This window comes from Seriola lalandi, unplaced genomic scaffold, assembly GCF_002814215.2.
Source record: "Seriola lalandi dorsalis isolate HSWRI2012SDOR001 ecotype SW California unplaced genomic scaffold, Sedor1 jcf7180002054524, whole genome shotgun sequence".
Taxonomy (NCBI): Eukaryota; Metazoa; Chordata; class Actinopteri; order Carangiformes; family Carangidae; genus Seriola; species Seriola lalandi.
Window position 1 is genome coordinate 557,209 of NW_019525077.1, and position 21,598 is coordinate 578,806.

At 39.3% G+C, this 21,598-nt stretch overlaps 1 protein-coding gene across 3 annotated transcripts in view; it reads right to left on the reverse strand.

The window, feature by feature from the left end:
• Positions 1–422: 422 nt before the first annotated feature.
• Positions 423–21,598, reverse strand: part of atp8b5a (ATPase phospholipid transporting 8B5a) — a 37,974-nt gene continuing 16,798 nt past the window's right edge. For 2 of the 3 annotated variants that reach the window (XM_087176066.1, XM_087176067.1), the window contains exons 5-27: positions 20,423–20,521; positions 16,411–16,472; positions 13,715–13,787; positions 13,279–13,349; positions 12,507–12,847; positions 12,322–12,410; positions 11,374–11,567; positions 11,063–11,271; positions 10,623–10,666; positions 9,867–10,032; positions 9,417–9,605; positions 9,137–9,252; positions 8,146–8,310; positions 7,925–8,036; positions 6,858–6,963; positions 6,602–6,740; positions 6,182–6,365; positions 5,285–5,508; positions 4,515–4,598; positions 4,091–4,336; positions 3,849–3,987; positions 2,547–2,677; positions 423–1,868 (exon numbers count right to left, since the gene is read on the reverse strand). In XM_087176066.1, coding sequence (XP_087032192.1) covers positions 1,539–1,868; positions 2,547–2,677; positions 3,849–3,987; positions 4,091–4,336; positions 4,515–4,598; positions 5,285–5,508; positions 6,182–6,365; positions 6,602–6,740; positions 6,858–6,963; positions 7,925–8,036; positions 8,146–8,310; positions 9,137–9,252; positions 9,417–9,605; positions 9,867–10,032; positions 10,623–10,666; positions 11,063–11,271; positions 11,374–11,567; positions 12,322–12,410; positions 12,507–12,847; positions 13,279–13,349; positions 13,715–13,787; positions 16,411–16,472; positions 20,423–20,521 — 3,513 coding nt within the window. In that variant the 3' untranslated portion in view covers positions 423–1,538. The remainder of the gene's footprint in view (positions 1,869–2,546; positions 2,678–3,848; positions 3,988–4,090; positions 4,337–4,514; positions 4,599–5,284; positions 5,509–6,181; positions 6,366–6,601; positions 6,741–6,857; positions 6,964–7,924; positions 8,037–8,145; positions 8,311–9,136; positions 9,253–9,416; positions 9,606–9,866; positions 10,033–10,622; positions 10,667–11,062; positions 11,272–11,373; positions 11,568–12,321; positions 12,411–12,506; positions 12,848–13,278; positions 13,350–13,714; positions 13,788–16,410; positions 16,473–20,422; positions 20,522–21,598) is intronic. The other variant, XM_023414429.2, reaches the window with a different exon arrangement.

Sequence of the window (21,598 nt, forward strand, 5' to 3'; positions counted from 1 at the left end):
GTGCATTTGAGGGATTTTCTGGTGAAAATATTGAACTATAATAATTAGATCTAAACATGATGAAAACATGATACCTCCACATGTAATACAGCCGGCTGGAATACAGCCTTTTAGACTCTCAGTTGCTTTTATTGGAGAGCAACTCAGAGTGTAAACCCTCGACTTTAACACCAAGGCACAGGTTAGATTTCATCCTGCAGAAGATTTGGTGCCACTTTGTAATAAGGAATACTTTATAAATTGTTTACTAGTTAACTAAGACAAATTTTATGCAAAATAACCTTGTCAATACATTAAATTTTACTAGTAGTAAGTATTTGTTGTTATCTCCATGGTCATGAGTTGGGAGTAGTTCAAACAAAGACAAAGTTCCCAGACTGCTTCATTTGATTTGTTTTTAGGGGCCTGGAGAAGAAAACTACTCAGTATTTCACATTTTAATGAGAGGTCAGAAATAAAACAAACATGATTCTTGTAGCAGAAATATGTTTTTTCCTTCCTCTTGACCACCCCAGATTTATTTGTGATCCCTTAGGAGGTCCAAACCAATCACCAATAACCTATCAAGATGCTTTGAAGAACTATTTAAAAGTTACACAAGAGAAGGATAAACATCCACAAACAAAGGTTTTTGCAAACTGGCGATCCAAAATTAATGCTTTGTAAATTTTCTGTTAAACAATAATCCTTCATTTTCTGATTGATAATAAAACTATTTTTTACAACTTATAAACCCTTAAAATATAAAGTATGTCTCATTACTCAGTGGCACTGATGCTTATGATTTAAATATCCCTGTCTTTTGAAGATGCTGAATCCTGCTGCAAATTTTTTTTTTTTTCTGTTTTTCTTCTCCACTGAGAAGAAAGATGTTTATCTTTCAAATATCTCCCATCGCCGTGTGACGCTGCCAAAGTGCTAACTGCTAGCACAGCCTTTAAGATAGGAAAATAAAAGATGCTTAAGGTACAAAAATTAAAATATCTTATGCAACATGGCTTTGCTGGTTGTTTCCTCTGTACAAAGCCCTGCTGTGCATCTGGACTCCCAGGGTCAACAAAAGTCCTGGTAGTCTGTAAACATGATTTTCTCCTTCTCATGAAGCATGAACATGTTTCCTTTCCCTTCTGTGGTTGTTCCTACTGGAAGATGAATCACACCGTTACTGTTTCTAGTGTCAGAAACACTTCGTTCATCAGTCTCTCATCTGTTCGCTCTGCATGAGGATGTTTGACATGAACACTCATGATCTAAGGAAAGTCTTCCTCGCACCCATCAGAGGCAGCTACACATTTTGCTGCAGTTCCCTTTGATAAACTCCTACAAAATAAAATGCTCAGAGCAAAAGTCACATGCTCTTCAGAACACGTCTTGGGTGACTGTGTAGATGAGAGACGGATTTTGAAAATTTGTTGACATGAAGTTCTGTGGAGAGCCCGAGCGAGTTCTTCATGCTAACAAATGTACAAAAGTGAGCTTCAAACACCTCTGACTGCCTGTGTCATTCAGCTTTCCCGTTAGCGTGTTCTTCCTGTCTGTCAGAGTGTGGAATCTTTGATAGTCCTGTACATCTGAAGAGACATCCCCTCCACATCCTCGACCTTGGCGGCCTGGGGGCGGGACGTCGGGCTGTATCCGGCCGATCGTCCCATGGGACTGAAGCCCATGGTGGTGCGGCCCGCGTTGGTAAAAGCTGAAGATCGCGACACAGCAGGACGCCGCAGGAACCGGCCGGACGTCACCAGGTCACCATAGCCCTGCGCGTGCGAGAAGGCGTAGCCCGAACGGCGGGAGCTGGTGCGGCGCATACGGGTGCGTCGAGCAGGAGGGGAAGGTGCCGGTTTGGTCCGTCTCACCTTGAACATCACCTGAAATGTTTGGCAGATTGCGACAAAGTTAAAATATTGGATAGAGCTGCACTTATCCACATGCTTGGTCACCATTTTGTTTAACGTGTTACTGTAAATTGCTGCATCTACAAGAAGCTGATGTCTGCTGTACGGCAGCTTCACTTTTCAAACAAAATAACTGTGATTATATAGGTGATGCAGAGGCAAGTATTTTGGCTATCTCTCCTCTGAGAGCCAATGGTTTGAATCCCAGCATACAAAACCCTCCCATAAGAAAACATAAAAACCTTTTTTACTCCTTGTATTATTGTTTGTTTGATTTCTATTCGGTGGATAATCATGTTCCATGTCTTAAAACTAAAGTCCCCGTAATTTGGCAAAAGTATTCAGTGATTTTGCTGTGGGCTACAATGAGAGCTCTATTTTCTTAGTCTATATTAGTTAGCACCATTAAGGGTGTGCCGAATTCGCAATTAGCGGTTCCTGTTTGCAATGTATCCTCAGATGCAGAGATAACGTTCACTGGATTGTTTTAATGCTGAAGAAAACTTAAAAATATGATGATTCTTGAGCAAGTGTGGAGTTACAACAAGTGCTTGTTTTGTGTATTTGCAGTGGACATCAGAAATAATGATATCCTCTGATATCCAAAGTGAAAGTCAGGGGGAGAGTAAAGTGGTCAGTGTGGAGTCGTACCTTGTCATTGATGGTGGGGCAGAGCTGAATCAACAGGAAGCGGTAGGTAATCACGGGAAGGACACACAGAGTGGAGGTGAGGAGGATCGTCAGCCAAACGTTCGGCTGGTTCAGAGAGTTTCGGGCTGTTCCTGGATAAACACACACATGTACAACAAACACCAATACTACATACATTACCAAATACCAAAGGGTCAATATTTACTGCCCTCTGGCGCAGAATGACAGAAATACATTTTGTTTACATTTTGTAAAATTCTTCTTTTTATCAAAAATTCTAACACTTCCAACGCCCTCCTCAATGGAGCTGTTTCTATTCCTGCCACTCATTTACAGCAGCGGTAAATGTTGCTAAGCATTTAGAAACTGTACTTAGACAATTAGAGAATGGTAAAATAATTGCCAGCCACTTGATTGTGAGGATTTGCTGCTTTTCTTTGTCTTGTGTGAGTGTTAAATATCTTTTTGCACTGTTGGTCAGACAGTTGGAAAACATCTCAAAGCATCTTCCCTCTGTTTTAGAAAAATTGTTGTTTTAGGAAATTATTCACAATTATCTGACATTTTTTCCATGACACAATTCTTTAGGAAAATAATCAGATCACTTGATGATAAAAATGATCAGCTGCAGCCCTACTTCAAATGAAGCTGAATTTGCAAATGGCACTCATGGCATCCATATCGATTTTTGAGACACTAAAGACAGTTACAGGAATCCGGTCTAATTTTAGAGATTTAAATTCATGTGCAGGGTTAGAAATGTTTAAGTTAAGATACATGAAAAACACTCCGGCCACTGGGGGTTTACAAAATAAACCAAACTTCTCCCATTCATCATCATGTGCATATATTCACAACAACACTGCAGCAATATAAAGACGTATCTATTCAAACAATAAGTAAAAAGGAGAAAAGAGGCTAGCAAAGTGTTTAATGCCAGCTCTCAGTGCAGGTGACAGTATGTTGAGGGGACAGAGGATGAGACTGTCCAAAAAAGGCTTGGTTGGCCTTCTGCACACACACCAGTGAACAAAGCCGGTTTTGTTATCTGTTTTATTTGTAACCAGATGTTTTGCCTGTGTAAACACACCAGTCTAAAGTCAGGCACTGTATTTGGCAGTATAATTGAGGTCACATGAATTTTGCTGCCACTTTTACTCTGAAATAGCCTCTAAAGTATGAGCAAAGCTTTTCTTAGGAGCAGACGTGCATCTAAACAGTCACTAACCAACAGAAACGTGGAAATGCACACAGAGTTTTCTTTGCAGTGAATTCATGCTTCGGCGAGAGTTTGCCACTCACCTATGAAAGAAAAGGCTGATGGCAACATGAGAAACATGCCATTACTGTACATGGTGAATGTGACAGCAAAGTACATGGCCAGGCTGCCCAGAACGAAGAAAGTGTTGACCGCCGTCCAGTACGACATCTCAAACCCCAACTACACACACACACACACACACACACACACAGAAAACAATTCTTTATTCTAGGCCTCATAAATGCAGAAGACAAGATTATCCAAAAGAAATGGTTCCTCATACCTGGATGCTGACGGCAAACAGCAGACACGTCTGGGTTAGGAGGGCGAAGGACTGGTAGTCGGCGACGTCCTTGCCGTCGTCCCTCACCGTGTCTTGCATGGCTGCGTAAGGGATGAAGAAGAGCACCAGAGAGCTGTAGCAGCTGTGGAGGGCGCACTTGAAGAAGGCCGTCTTGCTGAAGTACAGGTTGAGTTGACCGGGGATGTAGAGCTGAGGATGCTGGAAACTGTACTTGCAGTTCACATCCTGACCAGCAGGCGGAGACAAAGACAATTTTTTTTTTTGCACCATTAGCTTCAAGTTATTGGTCGTTTGACTTCCCTCTGTCTTGTATCTGTCACATTAATCATTAATAAAAAAAAAACACTTTGAGCTCGAATGTATCTATAAAAAGTGATTATGTAAAGGGATTAAATTTACTCACCTGATCAAACAGACTCATTCCCAGTACAGGTAGTGCTGTGTACACCAGATTGTACAGTGTTATGAACCACTCATCATACACCGTCTGAAAAGCAAAGTCAAAGAACAGAAGAGAATCTTTTAATAATAATCAGTCATATACAATACGATGACAGGTCCACTATTTATCTCTCTGCAAGACTGGTGCCACATCACTGTTTATTTTGTGTGCTTGTTATTACCCTTTTTTGCATTTATGAGCATTTCTTTTTTGTTATTTATTTATTAATATTATTAATAATGCCCTATATTGTGTGTCCTTTAGTTTAGCTTGGGGCCCATTTTCATATCTGTCCTGTCACATGTTTTAAGTTGTTTCTATAAGTGCAAATTAATAAAAAAATACACGTAAGAATGTACAAGACTTTACTTTCTTTCTTTGTTTTTCAAACATACTATTGCTCTATTTGTACTTCCTCATATACCTGATCCTTCCACTAGCCCTGCTTATTCTTACATTTTATTTTGTAAAGTAAAAAAAGGTGGTTTCACACACTTCAGAAAAGAAACTACAGTCCCATACCCAACATTAGAGGTTGGTTCATTGCTGTGTCAGATTGTCTAAACTGTTCAAGGTGTGTTACATCATATAAATGTTACATGTGAGTGAGGAAAGTTTGTGGATGTGTATGAATTAAATAAACAAACAAAAAAAAAGCTGTTTTCCCATCTGTCCACATTCACCCACCTCTCCAGCCTCCCTCATTTCCCCACACCTGTTAACTCTCTCACCTGTGCAGAGAAGCCGCAGAAGAAGGCGTACCAGAAGTGGACGAAGGTGAAGGTGAAGTTCTTGTAGAAGAAGTAGCGCAGGAACTTGCACATGCGCAGGTAGGACCAGCGGCCGTGCACCAGCAGGAGGTACTGCAGGAAGCGGAACTGGGCGAAGGAGTAGTCGCTGGACAGCACGGCCTGCATGCCCTCCTGACCAGAGATGCCCACGCCTATATGAGCCGCTGGGTGGACACGGATATTCGAGTCACTCTCTTGTTGTCACAGGTTTCAGGCAACCACAGATCCAAAAACTTAAAGCTGCATTAATCAGTTTCTGGCCACTAGGCAACAGAGATACACAACATGCTCACCAGCTCCTCAGCATATTGAATTGCAGTGCAATTACAATAATTTATAGTGCTGCAACAACCGGTTAATTTTATCTTATATTTATCTGCACATTATTTGCTTGATTAACTGATTAATCATTTAAATGAGTTTTGTTAGAGAAATTGTTTCATCATCAGTTTACAGTGATGTAAGTCCTGACATTTGAGAAGCTGGAAAGCAATTGTTTGCCAGATTAAAGATTAAAAGATCATCATAATAGATGCCAATTAACTTCTTGTCAATCAATCAATCTATTCATTGATTCATTGTTTCAGCTCTTGTCAGTTTACCAAAGCCTTTTTCATGGAAACTAAAGCTACAAGAACTACTGCACTGTCTAAGTGAGGAGCAGTAACATCTTCATTCAAAGAAGCTATAATTTTATAGCAAAATATTCCTGTTTCTCTGCATTTTGTAAATTATAAATATAATTTCTCTTTTATGCACATTTTCCACAATAAAACATACAAATAAACGAATGCAGAAGGAGCAGGAACATCACACGTCTGTTGCTCCTGCTGGTACCTTTGATCATGCTGACGTCGTTGGCTCCATCTCCGATGGCCAGTGTGACCGCCTGCTTGTACTTTTTGACCAGCTCGACCACCTGAGCCTTCTGCAGAGGAGTGACCCTGCAGCAGATCACTGCTTTACACATGCACGCTGTCCTCAGGAACTCCACCTCCACGCTGCGCTCCAGGGCGTAGGCCTGAAGGACCATGGGAGAAAAAAATGGAAAAGGATGAAAGGCAAGAATTACATAACAGCTGAAAATAATACAACTTAGCTGCACAGTGTTCGCAACTTCAGATGTCCATACAGCTAAAATAGCAGTAGGAGGTAATAAACATGATACAAGCTTAGAAGCAGACAGATAGTAACACTTTATAATCTTTGGCAGACAAGTCACACTGGGAAGTTACGAGCAAACTTCTTTTGGCGTACCAGACTGTGGCCGTTGATAACCAGGCCGTACTCTCCATTCACCACCTCGTCTGTGATCGCTTTCACACCGTTAACCAGCGTCTTCTGCGGGAAAAACATTGAATCCACTGCGTCTGGTTTCATGGAGGTTCTGGCATTTCTGCTCCACAAGAAAAAAACAAAAAAAAGTTTCATAATCAGCTTGTGAAGGCGACAGTCGCTGAGTGATTCACTTACAATCTGAACTGAAACTGAGTTTTTGAGAACTCGCTCTGACCTCAGTTCCTCTCTGACGTCCTCGGGTGTGTTGCCTGAGATGATGAAGACCTCAGTCATCTCTTCTCGCAGTAAGTTGCATGAGTAACCGATGTTTTCTGCCGTTTCTGCAACACAAATAAACGACAACATCAGCAGGTTGAAAATAACAACAGAAATGAAATGCATAAGAAAAATAAATTTCATTGAAATGTCACAGAATGAAGAGCAAATATCCAGCAGGGATTCTGCATGATGTTTCATGCCAGGATCAGAAATACTTAATTCACAGAACAGCACGATAAACTAACAGGAAAATATCTTCCGAACATTTTTAAAATTATAAGAAGAGAATGAGGCACATACAAGCACAACTAGTGCACGGTCATTGTGCGTCATCATATAGGAGATATCATGATGCAAACATGGAGAAGAGCTTAGAGTCTCATGTGTCGTTGAGTCCTTTAGTCATTTTATCAGTTTCTGCTTTAGGTGTCAAATAAGCTGAGACTGGGCGTCCATTAAGAAGTTATACAGGGGGTGAAGTAGAGCACTGAAACAGCTGATCCACTTGGGGTATTGTTGTCTGATGTTAAGGGTTTCTAGGTTATAATTTTAAACTTACAGAACCTCAAAATTAAATGTCTAATGTCCAAATAGATGCTGTTTTTTTTTTTTAGGGAGGGGAGACTTGGTGTCTGTTTTTGTCTGACTGACAGCTCACAACCCAGAGATATTCAGTTCAATGTCATAAAAATATAAAATCCTCTCGTTTGAGAAGCTGGTATCAGCAAATGTTGTTACTGGTGTTACTATTGACAACAAAGGGAAGAAGTCGTCAGCTGACCTAAATCCATTGGACATCACTGTGAGCTAAAGACTATAAACTATAAAATAGAAATTATGGCCAAAACGACAAAATTCAAACCCAGGCCGTAATAAACTGGTATTATGATAAATTTCACCATAAAAGGAAACGACCCCAGGTTGACGAAGTGACATCTCCTCCTTTAATTATTGATCACTAAGGATAAAACTGACTTACTGCGGATGATAAAACCTTCTCAGACTTGTTAAAATGTTGTGCACCTTGCTTGTCACCGGTCAAAACCCAGATTTTGATGTCAGCCTTGGACAGCAGCTCGATGGTCTGAGGTACTCCGTCCTGTAACTTGTCTTCTATGGCTGTTGCTCCGAGCAGCTGGACACAGGTTCAGACACATCATCAACATGCTGTGCATTTCACAACAATTCAAACAAACAGAAATGCAGTGTTTACAGTATGAGCTTCACTGCGACACCAGTCCTACCAGCAGGTCCTTCTCAATCTCCTCGTACAGCTGGTCCAGTTTGCTCTCCCGGTCGTCCAGCGCAGTGCTGGCCTCGTGGTGGCGCTGTTGCCACTGGTTGAAATACTCCTCATCCAGATCCTTATAGGCCAGCGCCAGCGTCCGTAGACCCTCCCCTGCAAACTCCTGCAAATCGGCATGTACTTTATTACATGGACGGACACTGCACACCAAAACCTGATAGAACTTTAAGATATAAACAGAAGTCACACTCGTGTATAAAGTGTGTTATCTATGGAATAAACTCAGAGAGAAGAGAAGACAAACACACAAACCAGAGGATAAATTGTTTATAATTTAACAAGACATAAGAGAGACAGAATAGAAATAAAGGGAGAGGGAATAAACAGAGGGATAAATAAAAGGATGACAGTATGAGAACTCAGAGGACAAAGAGAGAGGAAGGAGAACACAGACATGTACAAGAAACAGAATAGCTGTTTGAGTCATTTGCTTTTTCCAGCTTCTCAATATAATGATGTGATGCTTTTCTTTGTAACACACAACAGTGGACTGGTTATTTTTGGATTATGGACTGTCGGTCAGACTAAACAAGACATTGATAAATGATAAATTGAAAATGAAAATAATTTTTAACTGCAGGATCCAAACTTTTTAAAATAAAGGAGATTGTGCATTTGCCATCAGGCAAACACTAGAACAGCCTCCCTGTTGTAATGTGTCTGGGTACTGTAACAGTGACTTCCATTGCATTAAGGGCTGTTTCTGTGTCCTCATTTTAACTCTATTGACTGATTTAAGCTATCTTTATCGATCAAACTTCTTTTTATTGCATTTACCATCATTTGCTTGCCGTCTGTAAACACACGCTTGAAACACGGCAAAAAGAAAAACCCAACAAGCATACAGAGACAAACAATGTGAAGGACTCAAAAATAATTTCTTCTTTCTTTAATGAAAACATACGTGCACACACAGAAATGTCACTTACGTTAAGGTGCTCTGTAGTGACGTCCATCAGCTTGCTGCAGGACTGATGCAGCCTCTCGTAGATGATCGTGTCTGCACCTTTACAGTAGAGAGAGAGCTTCCCCTCTGGAGTCCGAACTGTACACACAAGTACAAACACACACGAGAACAAACATTGTATATTTGCAGGACAAGAAACAAGTAGTGACCTTAAATTATGATAAGATTAGGTTAAGTTCAGTGGTAAAAAAAAAACTTTTATATGAGAAATCATATTAATCTCTTTTCAGTGGACTACCTACCTATGACTGACATCCTCTTGCGGACGTTGTTGAAGTCCAGGATGGCCAGGAGTTCGTAGCTGTGCTGCTGTCCCATTTCTACAATGGAAACGCTGTCCGGTGTACGTGAGCGGAAGACAAAACCAAAGTTTCTGGCTGCTGTTACCAAAGCTCCCTCGTCTGGAGACTGAGCCTGGTAGAAGAGCTCACCTGGAGGAAAAAGGTTGTTTATTGTCAGTTTGCTTTTCCTTTTAGTTTTTCTCTTATTTTCATGCCACTTCCTCCTTTTTTTCAAGATTTTAATTCAATTGACATATTTTATTTTTTAGAACACAAAATCGCTAAAACTCTACAAAAAAGGTTATTCAAACGAATAACACACAACAAAAATAAAATAAATGGCATGAGATTTGCATTAATCTCTTTGGTAATAAGATGATAAAATCCACTCGCTCACACAGAAACACTCACCTTCTTTCTTCTCCTCAGCCATGACGGTGTGGCAGAGGGCCAGCAGTCTGAAGAAGGCGTGCACCTCTGGGTTCTCCAGCTTCACCGCCTCCACCAGGGCGTGGTCGTGGAATATGAAGCGGGGATCAGCCAGAGAGTTGAAGGAGAAGTCCACCCTCTCTGTATGCTGGAGAGACAATAGAAACCATAGATGTGTCAAGTGCACAGTGGGCCTAATAAATGTACAATGGTGAGATGTTCAAACTGTTCCCTAAGAGATGAAAATCTGTGACAAGCATAATGATCCGCCTGATTTCTTCCAAGGAAAAAACTATTCATCTTACTTGATGTAATGCAGTGAAATAACTGTAACCCGTGTAACAATATAAACTACTAATCTGAAAAACCTGAAACCTTCTAGTGTTTTTCCACTGCATGGTACCGACTCAACTCAACTTAATTCTACTTGCTTTTGGTACCAGGTACTTCCTTTTTCACTGCAGATAGTACCCCAACAATACAGCGTTGTTTCTATAGAGAAGAGATACCAAAACAATTACCAGGTATCAGGTAGTATGTAGAACTTAAAAAAAAAAAAAGGCGAGTAGAGTCAAGTTGAGCTGGTACCATACAGCGGAAAAGAGCTATATGTTCTCCTGATGGGGGCATCAAGTCAGCGAGTCACTCACATGGGCGGCAGTACAAACAACCTACAACAAACCTAATTTGCTGTTTTGGTATGAGGACTTGAATTTGCATCATCGCAGTCCAACTCACCTCAGTGATTTCTAGCCTTTGGCCGGTGCAATCATACACATCTCCTGCAAAGACGAAGACAGTGATGAATCAACCTCATTCCAAAAGGTTAAAAATATAAAACACAAAAGGAGCATTTACTGTAGAATCACACTTTATCAATCTGTCAGACCATAACCTTTGAGGACCCAACAATATTCCCTGAGGAGCTCCTGATAAAGAGTGAATGAGCCCAGATAATGTGTTCGTAACCGCCCTGAAGATCATTTAATTTCACTTGTTATTTGTTTTGGTGAGGAACTCAAAGAACCTTATTTTATCTTTTTGTATTTTAGTTCTCCACTTTTCTGATGAATTCAGATGCACTGCGCTTGACTGAACTGGAAGCCACTGTCCAGTGTGATTACAGACACTTTATAGACACAGTCGGTTTAAAAATCACAGGGCAATGTTTTTCTTACCGTAGGATTTGCCGTTGATGGAGCACTTGTTGAATGTCATGATATTCTGAGTAAGCGTCCCCGTTTTGTCGCTGAAGACATACTTGATTTGGCCCAGCTCCTCGTTCAAGGTGGTGGTCCGAGCCTCAGCGGGGGTGTCACTGCGAGCGTAGTACATCTTCCTGTCCCAGTCGATGTAGAAGCTGTTCCCCAGCCGGATGAACTCCACACTGACAAAACATGTGGATACAGGAGTTGGAGATCATTTAAGTTCCTTTAAAGCGTAACACCCAAGTTATGTTTCTAAATAGCATCTTCACTCATGTTGTTACCTAACATAGAGAGAGATGGGCACCACGGTGTTGAGGATGATGACGTAGGACCAAAATGTGAGGAAGGCGGAGAAAGCAGCATCGTTGCCGTCTTGCCTCGGCAGGAAGACCATGAACTGTGAGCCCTCGTTCATCTCCCAGATCCAGTTTCCTATCGCCAGGATGGTGCACATGAAGGCCAGGAAACCAAAAATCTGCAGGGAGAGGACGAAGAGCCAGAGATGGATATCAAAGTAGAGCCTGGAGTTAATGTACAAATCCACTCATCTGTGAGGATAGAGGATAGATACCTACACTCCAATCAAGGAGAACATTTTAAAGCTTTTTTTGTAAATGTCTTAAGGGTAAAATGTCTAATCTCAATGTAAACACAGAGTCACCAACAGCACTAAAGGTGAAATATAGGAACCTGCTCTTTCAATACTGTAATTAACACAAGACAATTTAATCTAAGTAATTAATGATGCATCAATTATGTTTGTAAAGAGATTTGAAACAGGCATCAATCAACAAGATTTTACATCTGTAAGTCAAATTCTTATAGTTTTCAATTATCTATGTGAATATACTTAAAACATGAATCTAGAAATCTCACTGTGTAAGGTCTGAAAATGCCTGATGGAAAGTTTCTTGAACCAACAGTCTTGAGTTCAATTTTTTTCTTTACTTTCTTTTTTGCATAATGTTTTGTGATGTTTTCTTTGGATGTTCTGTTGATAAATTAACAGTCTCTGTGTGTTGCTCTCTGTCTTTTCTGTTTAATCCAGATAAACCATAATTGCTGCTGCCGTCATGCATTAGACATCTGATAGATTTTTCAAAACCTCAATAGCTATTCAATTAAGCAATTACCCGAAGATGGACAGATTAATTGATCTATTTACAAAATAATAAACCATTGGAAGCCCTGAAATCCATTTAAACAAACAAATGCTGTGGAGGGCTCACACAGAGGACAAGGACATTCATCAGACGGTCTATACTGGTCCTCTTGAATGTGCTCTTCCCACAGTTCTGCATTAGCTTTGTCTCTGGACCTGAAAGAGAAACAGAAACAAGTAATGCCTCAAATCACCACCTCTATAGTTAGTCAAAAAAATGTCCATGTCAATGAAACTACCCCCCACCCCCACCTCCAAACAGCACCAGCCCAAAGCACCACTCGGTGTTCCTCAGGGTGCAGCCTCTCAGCAGGATCTTCTCGTTGTCCAGCGGGTATTTCTGACCGGCAAACGTCAGTGTTCCCGTGAAGCGGTCGAGCCGGTTGTTGGGGGGTTCACAGCGTACCTCGCCTTGAGGGAGAGAGCGGTGGCGCAGAAGGTTTGAGATGGAACACAGAATAACACATGAAGTGTTGAAACTGTTATTGCATTTTTCTTTTGCACTTTTACCGTTGAAGTCTGCCAGTTTTTCAATGTCTTCTCCAAGGTCTCCCGTGACCGGCAGGGCCTGCTTCACCTTCAGGTTAGTTTCTCTAAGGAAGGAGGAGGAAAGACAGATATGGTACAGACAGAGAGAACATGAAAAAGAAATGGAGGAGGGTTGAGGAAAGGGTGAAGAAAAGCAGAAAAAATTATGACAAAAAGGAGGAAGAGTAAGTGAGCAGTGCAAAAAGGAGAGATGAAGAACAACCGCATGAATACCTGTCGTTGTATTGTTTCTGTGTTAAACAAGTGAACACGTTTCAAATACTGTGCTACAAATGGATTTATGTATTTACAATAACACAATTTTCTTTAATGTGAAAATGTATAAAGTATGTCTGAGAATTATCTGCGTGTGTCCATTGTAATGCCTGTGAATTCATGAGTGTCAGTCTTTGTATAAACTGTATGTTTATTTTTGTACACAAAAACAGATCCTGATCTCGGTGACTTATATTTTATACACAAAGAACAGACTAACCCATCCAGCTCTGCTGTCTCGATGTAGACCAGGTTGAGTGGTTCACTGCTGGAGAGCAAAAGCAGATCGGCCTGAAATGACAGAGGGATTCATCACTGAAATCTGTTGTTAGTTTATCTGTCAGATAAACAAATCAAATACAAAAGAGACGCTGAACTGGCCTGCAGTGTAAACCAGAAGGAGGCCATCAGTTTTTTTATTCACCACACCATTGAAACTATCTAGAGCAGTGTCACACACATACTGTTCTGATCAATAAAAAAATGCAATGAGACAAATACAGAGAGCTCTGGCAATAATAAAACAATATCCCTTATTTATTAAAGTTTCTATTAAAGAATCTCTGCAGTAATTTGGGGGGGGGGGGTAAGTAACTGTAGGTGAAATCTGTTGAGGAATGGATAAGAAAATGGAGTAATGTTTTCAATTCACTCACAGTGACAAACTGGTTGTTTTCCAGCTTGATGATGTCTCCCACCTGAACGTCCATCCATTTCTCGCTGCGTAGTCTGAGAACAGGAAACAGGCTGGTAAGTGAATGTTTAGACAAAAACTGTCCGAGGGACCATAAATAAGCTCCGAACACCAAGGTCACCCTAATATTAGTCACTTTTCTTTCACTGCATGTTCCTACAGTTTCCTGTATTATTTGTGTCTGTGTCTGTCTGCCAATAAAAACAAGACGTTGTAAAACGTGGCTGATACACAAATATTTGAGGGTTTTCGATCTCATGATCCAGTTCATGCTGGTAATTCAGATATGAGCAGTAGACACTGTTTACTTTAACTTCTTTCAAGAATCTCTTTCTTTTCTGTAACTTTATCCAAAGAAGGTCTGAGGACTGACACGTTGTGTTCAAGGTCCCATATTGTATAAAGTGAGATTTCCATTTTTCTCTTGATTATAGATCAGGTCTAGGTTCTGTATTAATACCGTGAAAGTATCACAGCGCTCAGTCCACAGAGAAATGCACACAGAGTGTATTCAGAAACTGAGCAGTCAGGACTTCTGTAACTTTGTGATGTCACAACAAAGCAGTCACCAGTCTCAGCCATGCCCGAAGCCCCGCCCACGTGGACGCATCATCCAACCTTGCAGGATTTGGTTACTCAGTATTTTCCTGAAATCTGCTATATCTTTTTATGATCACTCAGAAAACAGTCAGCCAATCAGAAGAGACGCTCAGAACCTCCTCTCTTCTGATTGGCTCACTGACCTATTGTTATTAGAGCTCCAGAGAAAAGCCTGAGAGAGGAAATGTAAAACTACACTGAAATATTTTTTGGTTCTAAAAACCACAAATATATCTTCTTATAGATCAACACTTTAAATAATACACAGGAAAAGTGTAAAATCTGGGACCTTTGATAGAAAAGACCACATCTGGATTTTAATGCTCCAAACACTTGGAATAAGCAGAGCACTTTAAGTTATCCACATTTTAGAGATGAGATTTTAAACCTTCCCACAACAGAATGTAATTGTTTTAACTGATTAGGCTTTTTCTCACTGGATGAAAGGCTGTGTTTTAATCTTTGCATTTTATATGTTTAACATTTTCCTTGTGTGTTATTTTTATTACAAGTTTGTATTTTTTATTGTTTGCCATTTAAATTGTATTGTAAATTATTTTTGGACTATCTGTTCATGAATTATTTTTATTATGTTTTTATTTACATTCAGGTGTCTCTCTTGAAAATGACATTTCTATCTCAATGGGATTAACTTGAATAAGTAAAGGTAAATAAAAGTAAATAAATAAAGTGAGTTAAAGTGATGGAGCGTGAATTCTTGGATTTCTTTCACTTCTTCTCAGTTGAGATTTCATTTCAGGAAAATAATTTCACATCCTGGTATACTGAAAGTATTTGGATTTTTTTTTTTTACTGTTGGTGAGTCAGGTGAGAATTTTGATCACTTTGATAATTTGTTTTCACATTTTACTAAATAAATGTGTCATGAATTTAAAAAATAGTCAACAGACTCATCAAGTGAAAACATGTTGATTTGAACACAAGCTCCACCCTCATTCACGCCTCTTATACCAACCTTGAATCAATCTTTGCTGGAAATAAAAGCTGCATCATTCAATGGTAAAAAAAAAAAGAATTTAATTCAGGTTTTATTTTTTTCTTAAAAAAAAGTGTTTGAATTAAATGAATAAGGGAGCCAACAGTGTTTGTTTTCCAATTCCAACACATGACAAATCAGTCACTGCTCACATGTTTAACAAAAGTGAACGTCTGGTCAACGGGAAGAAAACAGCTGCTTCCTGTGGTGCCCTTAACAGTGGGCACGGAGCTGCTTCCCAACAACCAACAAGTCCGCAATTAGGAAAAAAGACAAAACACCACATGCAAGTAAATATTTTTATCTAGGGTAACATCCTCACGGTGGGTCTTTAAGGGCTAATTATTTTATGTCCGTTGTCACATGATTGGCTGATTGGATAATTGTGTGAATAGGCAGATGAACAGGTGTTCCTAATAAAGTGCTCAGCGAGTGTATTACAGTATTAGCTATTTCTCCAAAAGAATTCTATATATGGCAACATGGAGACCGGCTTTGAAACAGCCGCTAGTCGTTCACTTAGGGAGGTAGACTAAATGAAATGACACCTTTGACCTTTGTATGATTTTCAATTCTTCTGTTTATAGATAAGCCTACTGAAAATCTTTGATCTTTTTTTATCATACATTCCTGTATTTCTACTCATCTGTTTATTCCCTGTGCTCAATAAGCTAAAATCTCTCTAGTACAGCCTCAGGAAGCAGCTGCAGGATGTTGGCGAGTGCTTGTTTTGTATCCTGTTGCCCTGACGTCTGCTATCTGAAATATCCGAGGTATGCTGTATTTGTACATGGGATCTTAAGGATGCATTATATTTTGCTTTGTTCCACTATTACAGTTGAACCAAGCAAATACTACAGCTGTGCATACTCCTATGATTACACTATGATCTATTCAAGGATCCTTTGTAATAAAGGTAAAGAAGGTCCCCTGGGGAACTCTCACCTGTACAAAGGACCCTGATGGTGTTTCTACAAATACACAAACACCTGTATGTAGCTACCTGAAACTTTATATACAAGCACACGTGAACAAACGTGTATGTACACATACAAACTTACTTTCTATCGATGAGGACTTGAGCTTTTCTGTTGTTGACTTGATTGTCGCTCCTGTGACGGTTCTGGAAAGAAGACATACAAAGATAGCACTGAGTGAGTGATAAGAGATGACAGGAAACTCAAGTTTGATCACTGAATCAATGATAACAAAAACCAACTGAGAGCTTGTGTTATCTTTTCCTGTAGAGATACTGAGGTGCCACTGCCTGACAGAAAATGTTTGAGGAGATATTCAGCTGAAGTAGAGTAGAGTCTCCACCATGAGGACGTCTCTTTTGTCTTTGTTTAATTTTGTCTTTGGCTAAGTTACTCAGTTACAATCAGTGTTGACATTCACTGCTTCATCCTCATACTTAGCCAGATTTACTTAATTTACTATTTTAATCATTAACATTGCTCAGTTCAGATATCAGAAATGTTTGCTCAGAACAGGAAGCCTCAAATGTCTTTCTGTCCAGAAGCGAAAGGATTTAAGTCCAGATTTCTGTCTATGTTGAACAACAATAGGAAGGACAGATAATACATAGAGTATAAAAGAAAGTTAAACTTGTTCTGGCAACTTCTGGCATGTCAGTGAGATCCTGTTTTCACCTTTAACATTATTTGTTAACACCTTAAAACACTGTGAACTGATTTCTATAAAAATCTTGTCGCCTCAGATAAAAGGAACAACTATTTAAATTTTGTTTGCCATCCTAATTTATGACCCCAACAATTAGGCCCCAGACTTATTTCACTGGTATCCTCTTAAAACAAAACTAATTAGCTAGTTTTATTTATATTAGCTAATTATTAACAAATGTACAAAAAAGAAAACAAATATTAGAGGGAAGTCTGACAAAATGTATGGTGTTGACGTCAAGTAGAGTGTAAGATTGTGAGGCGCTCTGCTGAGTGACATTCTAGTTTTTCCTGCTTCCATCCTCTGATAATCATCTTGTGGCCCCTCAGAGTTATTCCTTCTTGGCTCCAGGTTTGGAGACACACATGTGGATAGTTACGACTCTCCAATTGTGAAATCAAATGGAAAATGAGTCTTACTCAAAATCTAAAAAAATTTAATATTTAATATTTAAAATACAAAAATGAAATGACCAGAAACAAAATGAAATGATCCCATCAAAATAATACAAGAAATACTGATACTAAGCAGTATTATTTGCACTCTTGCAATCACATGTGTTTCTTTAAAATACTTGTTCTGAAGAGGCTCGAGTTACCAAATGTACTTTTCTACATTGCTGCAGCTGACGGTAGATTGTGACACCTTTCCTTTATTATTTCTGCTTATTTTGAGAAGTCATCCACCTCACTGTGGGTGTCAGTCTTGAATTGTTGTGTACCTGGTGGGATCAGAAGGAACAGATGGGCACTGGTGACGAGGAGCGTTCAGGACAGCCACTGCTGCTTAACAAAAAGACTCTTGTTCTGCTTCTCGAGCTAATGTTTAACCCATTACATCAGTTATTTCCTCTTGGTGGTTTGGCATTAGCTTATTGGGTGCCACACACACACACACACACACACACACACACACACACACACACACACACACACACACACACACACACACACACACAAATATGCACACACACACACACAAATATACACACACTGTACACACACATTTGTTTGTCTGAAAGCTGAAATGAAAACTCATTTTCCTTTCATTGTTTTAGAGGAACATGTTGTTCTGTCTTGGTTCTCATGAAGCGATAAAAGAAAAAGAAAAAAAACAGTTTGTCCATTAACAAAAAAAAGAATAATTTTCCAGTCCAAGTTCCATTAACGGTGAGCTGTGACACTAGGTGTATTTTTAGGGAGAGGGGAATTTTTCTCATTGCTTCATCAGCCTAAACTCCCAGATGACCTATGTTTTAGTCACAAAACCAGAATGATGCATAAATCTGATGAAAGCATTGAACAATAGTTTTACCAAAAAGGGACAAATTCCTTGAGAAAAAAAGTCAATGTAGTGTACAGTTGAATGCTAATTTGTATATTTTAGGTTTCCATTTGCCTTCTTGAATTATTAGAAACAAAACAGCAGCCCAAGGTCAACCAAGCTTAAAACATGCTTGAATCAAGCCACAGCAGGACACACACAACAAGGTCACTGAAAATGAAATCACAAGTGTTAAAGTGTTTCGCATGAGGGCTGTCATAAGCGCCCTCATGCGAAACTGCCTTTCCCACAGTCAAAAAGGAAATAGAGGTTATTAGCAACATGACATGTTCTGTCTGTTTGTACAAGAGTTGGGCTGATATATTGTTTTGATGATATTTGACTGTCATCGATGCAGCTCACCTTGCAGCTCCCTTAGGTTGTAAATATGTTATTATTTATTTTTTTTAGATGACCGAGCAGAGAAGTGGATCAGTGTAGTGACATCTTAACCTGGGTAAAGGTGTTCTGATACAGATACTAATTTCAGAAGTGCCTCCGATTACTGCCTAAAATAAAGTATTGGGTATCGGTGAGTACACAAATCTATGCACCAATCCGATACCGCGTTAACGTTTCAGTTTTACACCCAAATATAATGTCAGTTTTTCAAGAGATAATTTCTTCAACAGTAGCTTACACGGGATATTGTGCTGTGCAGCCACTGGCGGCTACTGTTTAGAGCCCAAGAAGAAGAATTGATTTGACAGTCAGATTAGAAAATAAAAGAAAGATTCTTAGGCATTCATGTATCTGCTCGTGTTTTACAAAGGGTTTAACCTAAGCCATCTACACATCCATACAGGGTTAGTAGGATACGGCTGTTTTAGCCCTAAATTGGAGATCAAGAGCTGTTTGGTTTGGAGGGGGTCATGATGTTTCAATAACTTCCAGAACAGCCTTGCTTGTGGATGAATTTCTGGTAGGTGAGAAATTTCTGGTCGGCTGTTTTATAGTCTGAGCAGTTGCACAATCCGATTTCCTTCATGTTTGCATTTAAAACATGTGTTGCAAACTGAAGTGAGGTTGTTGTAATATTACTGGAGCAGTATTTTAGACCATATTGTCTGTATCTTCCAGATGTATCTTTTTTTTATTTTATTTCTGAGGACACGTCCATGATGTTTGTTCTGTATACATTTATCGATGAGATCCCATCTAGGGGACTTAAAAATACCCACATGACCGATCCAAAAAATTTTTTTTGGCATTATGGGGTCGTTTCCTGTTATTTTTAAGTCGTTTTTTGTTTTGTTTTTGAAGCTGCTTAAGGTCAGGAAAAGTTCAGTTCATGGTTTAAAAAAAAAAAAGAGTGTTGACTGTTGGTTAAAGATAAAATCTAAGCAAACAGCTTTCTTGAGCTTCGAAACTTTTTAAGAGGAACCTTCTATTGTGACCTCCACCCTGACACTTTGTGGGACAGCGTAACAACATCATGGTACTTCCACCTCTGCCACTGAGGGAAGATCATTTTTGTTCATGCAATGTGAAGATGTTGCTTGTCACGAAAAAGTAAACACAGGTTGTTTGAAACCAGTGATTCCCAAACTAAGAAGGCGTTCTTTGTTCCCAACTTTGAGACATGCTGCTCTGACAAAGTGATCGATCAATCAATCATTCGCTGTCAACTGTATATTATTTTCTATATTAAATATATAACCCTCATGGTATAACCATTTTTTTAAGCCAACCACACCAACACTTTCATTTTTCAGGTGATAACAGTTTCTGCTCAGCTTTTTATGGGGTGTCAGAATGTTAAGCAGTGTAACCTGCTTCCACAGGCTTTGAGGAATGAATCACCATTGAAGTGTGAAGTTAAAAAAATCTGGTACATGCATTTCATGATTTTTCTCTGTCAGTGTGTGCATTTGATGCAGATCCACAGTAGATCTAGATCTAAAAATTTTAAGCATTTTCTATGAATAAAATACACAAATTAGAGGATAATTTGACCTTGGTGGAGATATAAGATCTCTAAATGCTTCTTGGTTGTTCACCGTACTAATTACTTTAATCCAAGCACAAAAATTTGTTTAAGGTGAAATTCTGTGAAAAAACACTTACAATGTCATCAGTGGCATCCTTAGCAGCAGTGACTGATAGCACGAGGACCAGAGGCACAACAGTGGTGAACCAGGACAGGGAGGAGATTTGAGGAATCACCTGAAGAGCACACACAGAGCACTGTCACTTTGGTCTAAGTTTATTTTGCATATGGTGAAAACTGCAAAAAGCTGAGGGGACATCCAAACATGAGTGGAGAGACAGAAAGTCTTCAACCCTTCAGCCAAAAGAGAAGTAGTTAAAAAAAAAGCATAGACATGACAACAGAAGTTATAAGACTTATAGACTCAGCACACAATCAACATATGCACAAATATACAAGGGGAATTTCAATGTGTTTGAATAGACCTGAACGGAAAGAAGGTGGAAGAATGTGGTGAACTGTGGGTGCATCTTCAAAGACAATGAGAAAAGTGTTTATGCGTGTTAGTGTGTGCATTATGTTAATAAAGACATAAAACATGTTTAACAAAACTTCAGAAAACCGCTGATCAATATACTGTTGTTATGACTGTGTGAAGACATTTAACTAGGTCTGCAAGAAAAGTTTATACTGCACAGTATTGTTGCTTTTATTGATTTTGCAGACAACTTTAATAATGTGCTCATTACGTCTAAACAAGGACGTTTAGACTTTGATACACGAATAGGCAAAATGGACATTTTTAATATAGAAAAGATCTGAAAATGCTGCAGAGCTGCAGTTCCTCCTTTTCTGTCAGCAGAGCAGCCGCTACAGACAAGCTCTGTGGTGTAATGCCACTGTTTTGTACATGATGAGGCAATTTCCTGTACTGGATATTACACTTCCTTAATCTCTGTTGATTCGCCCGTATCAGTTAGCGCACTGCTTCACTGTGTCAACTGTGTAGATGTTGTACATGTTGACATGTACGTGTGACAGTGATTCTAACAACTCGGGCTGTTTTTTTTACACTGTCATGTGACCCCCAAAGAAATAAGGAATAGTTTAATTTCATTTTGAGCTAAATATGGTCTGTGTGGTTTTCTTTGTAAAAAATATAAAAAAATAATAAAATTGAATTTACAAAACTCTTTAATATTTTTTATTGCCCTTCTGCAGTAACATTAGTTGATATTGTATACATTGTTAAATTATCAGAAGCTTATCAATTCATATTGGGCAAGTGTCATTATTTAGCAAAAATGTAATTA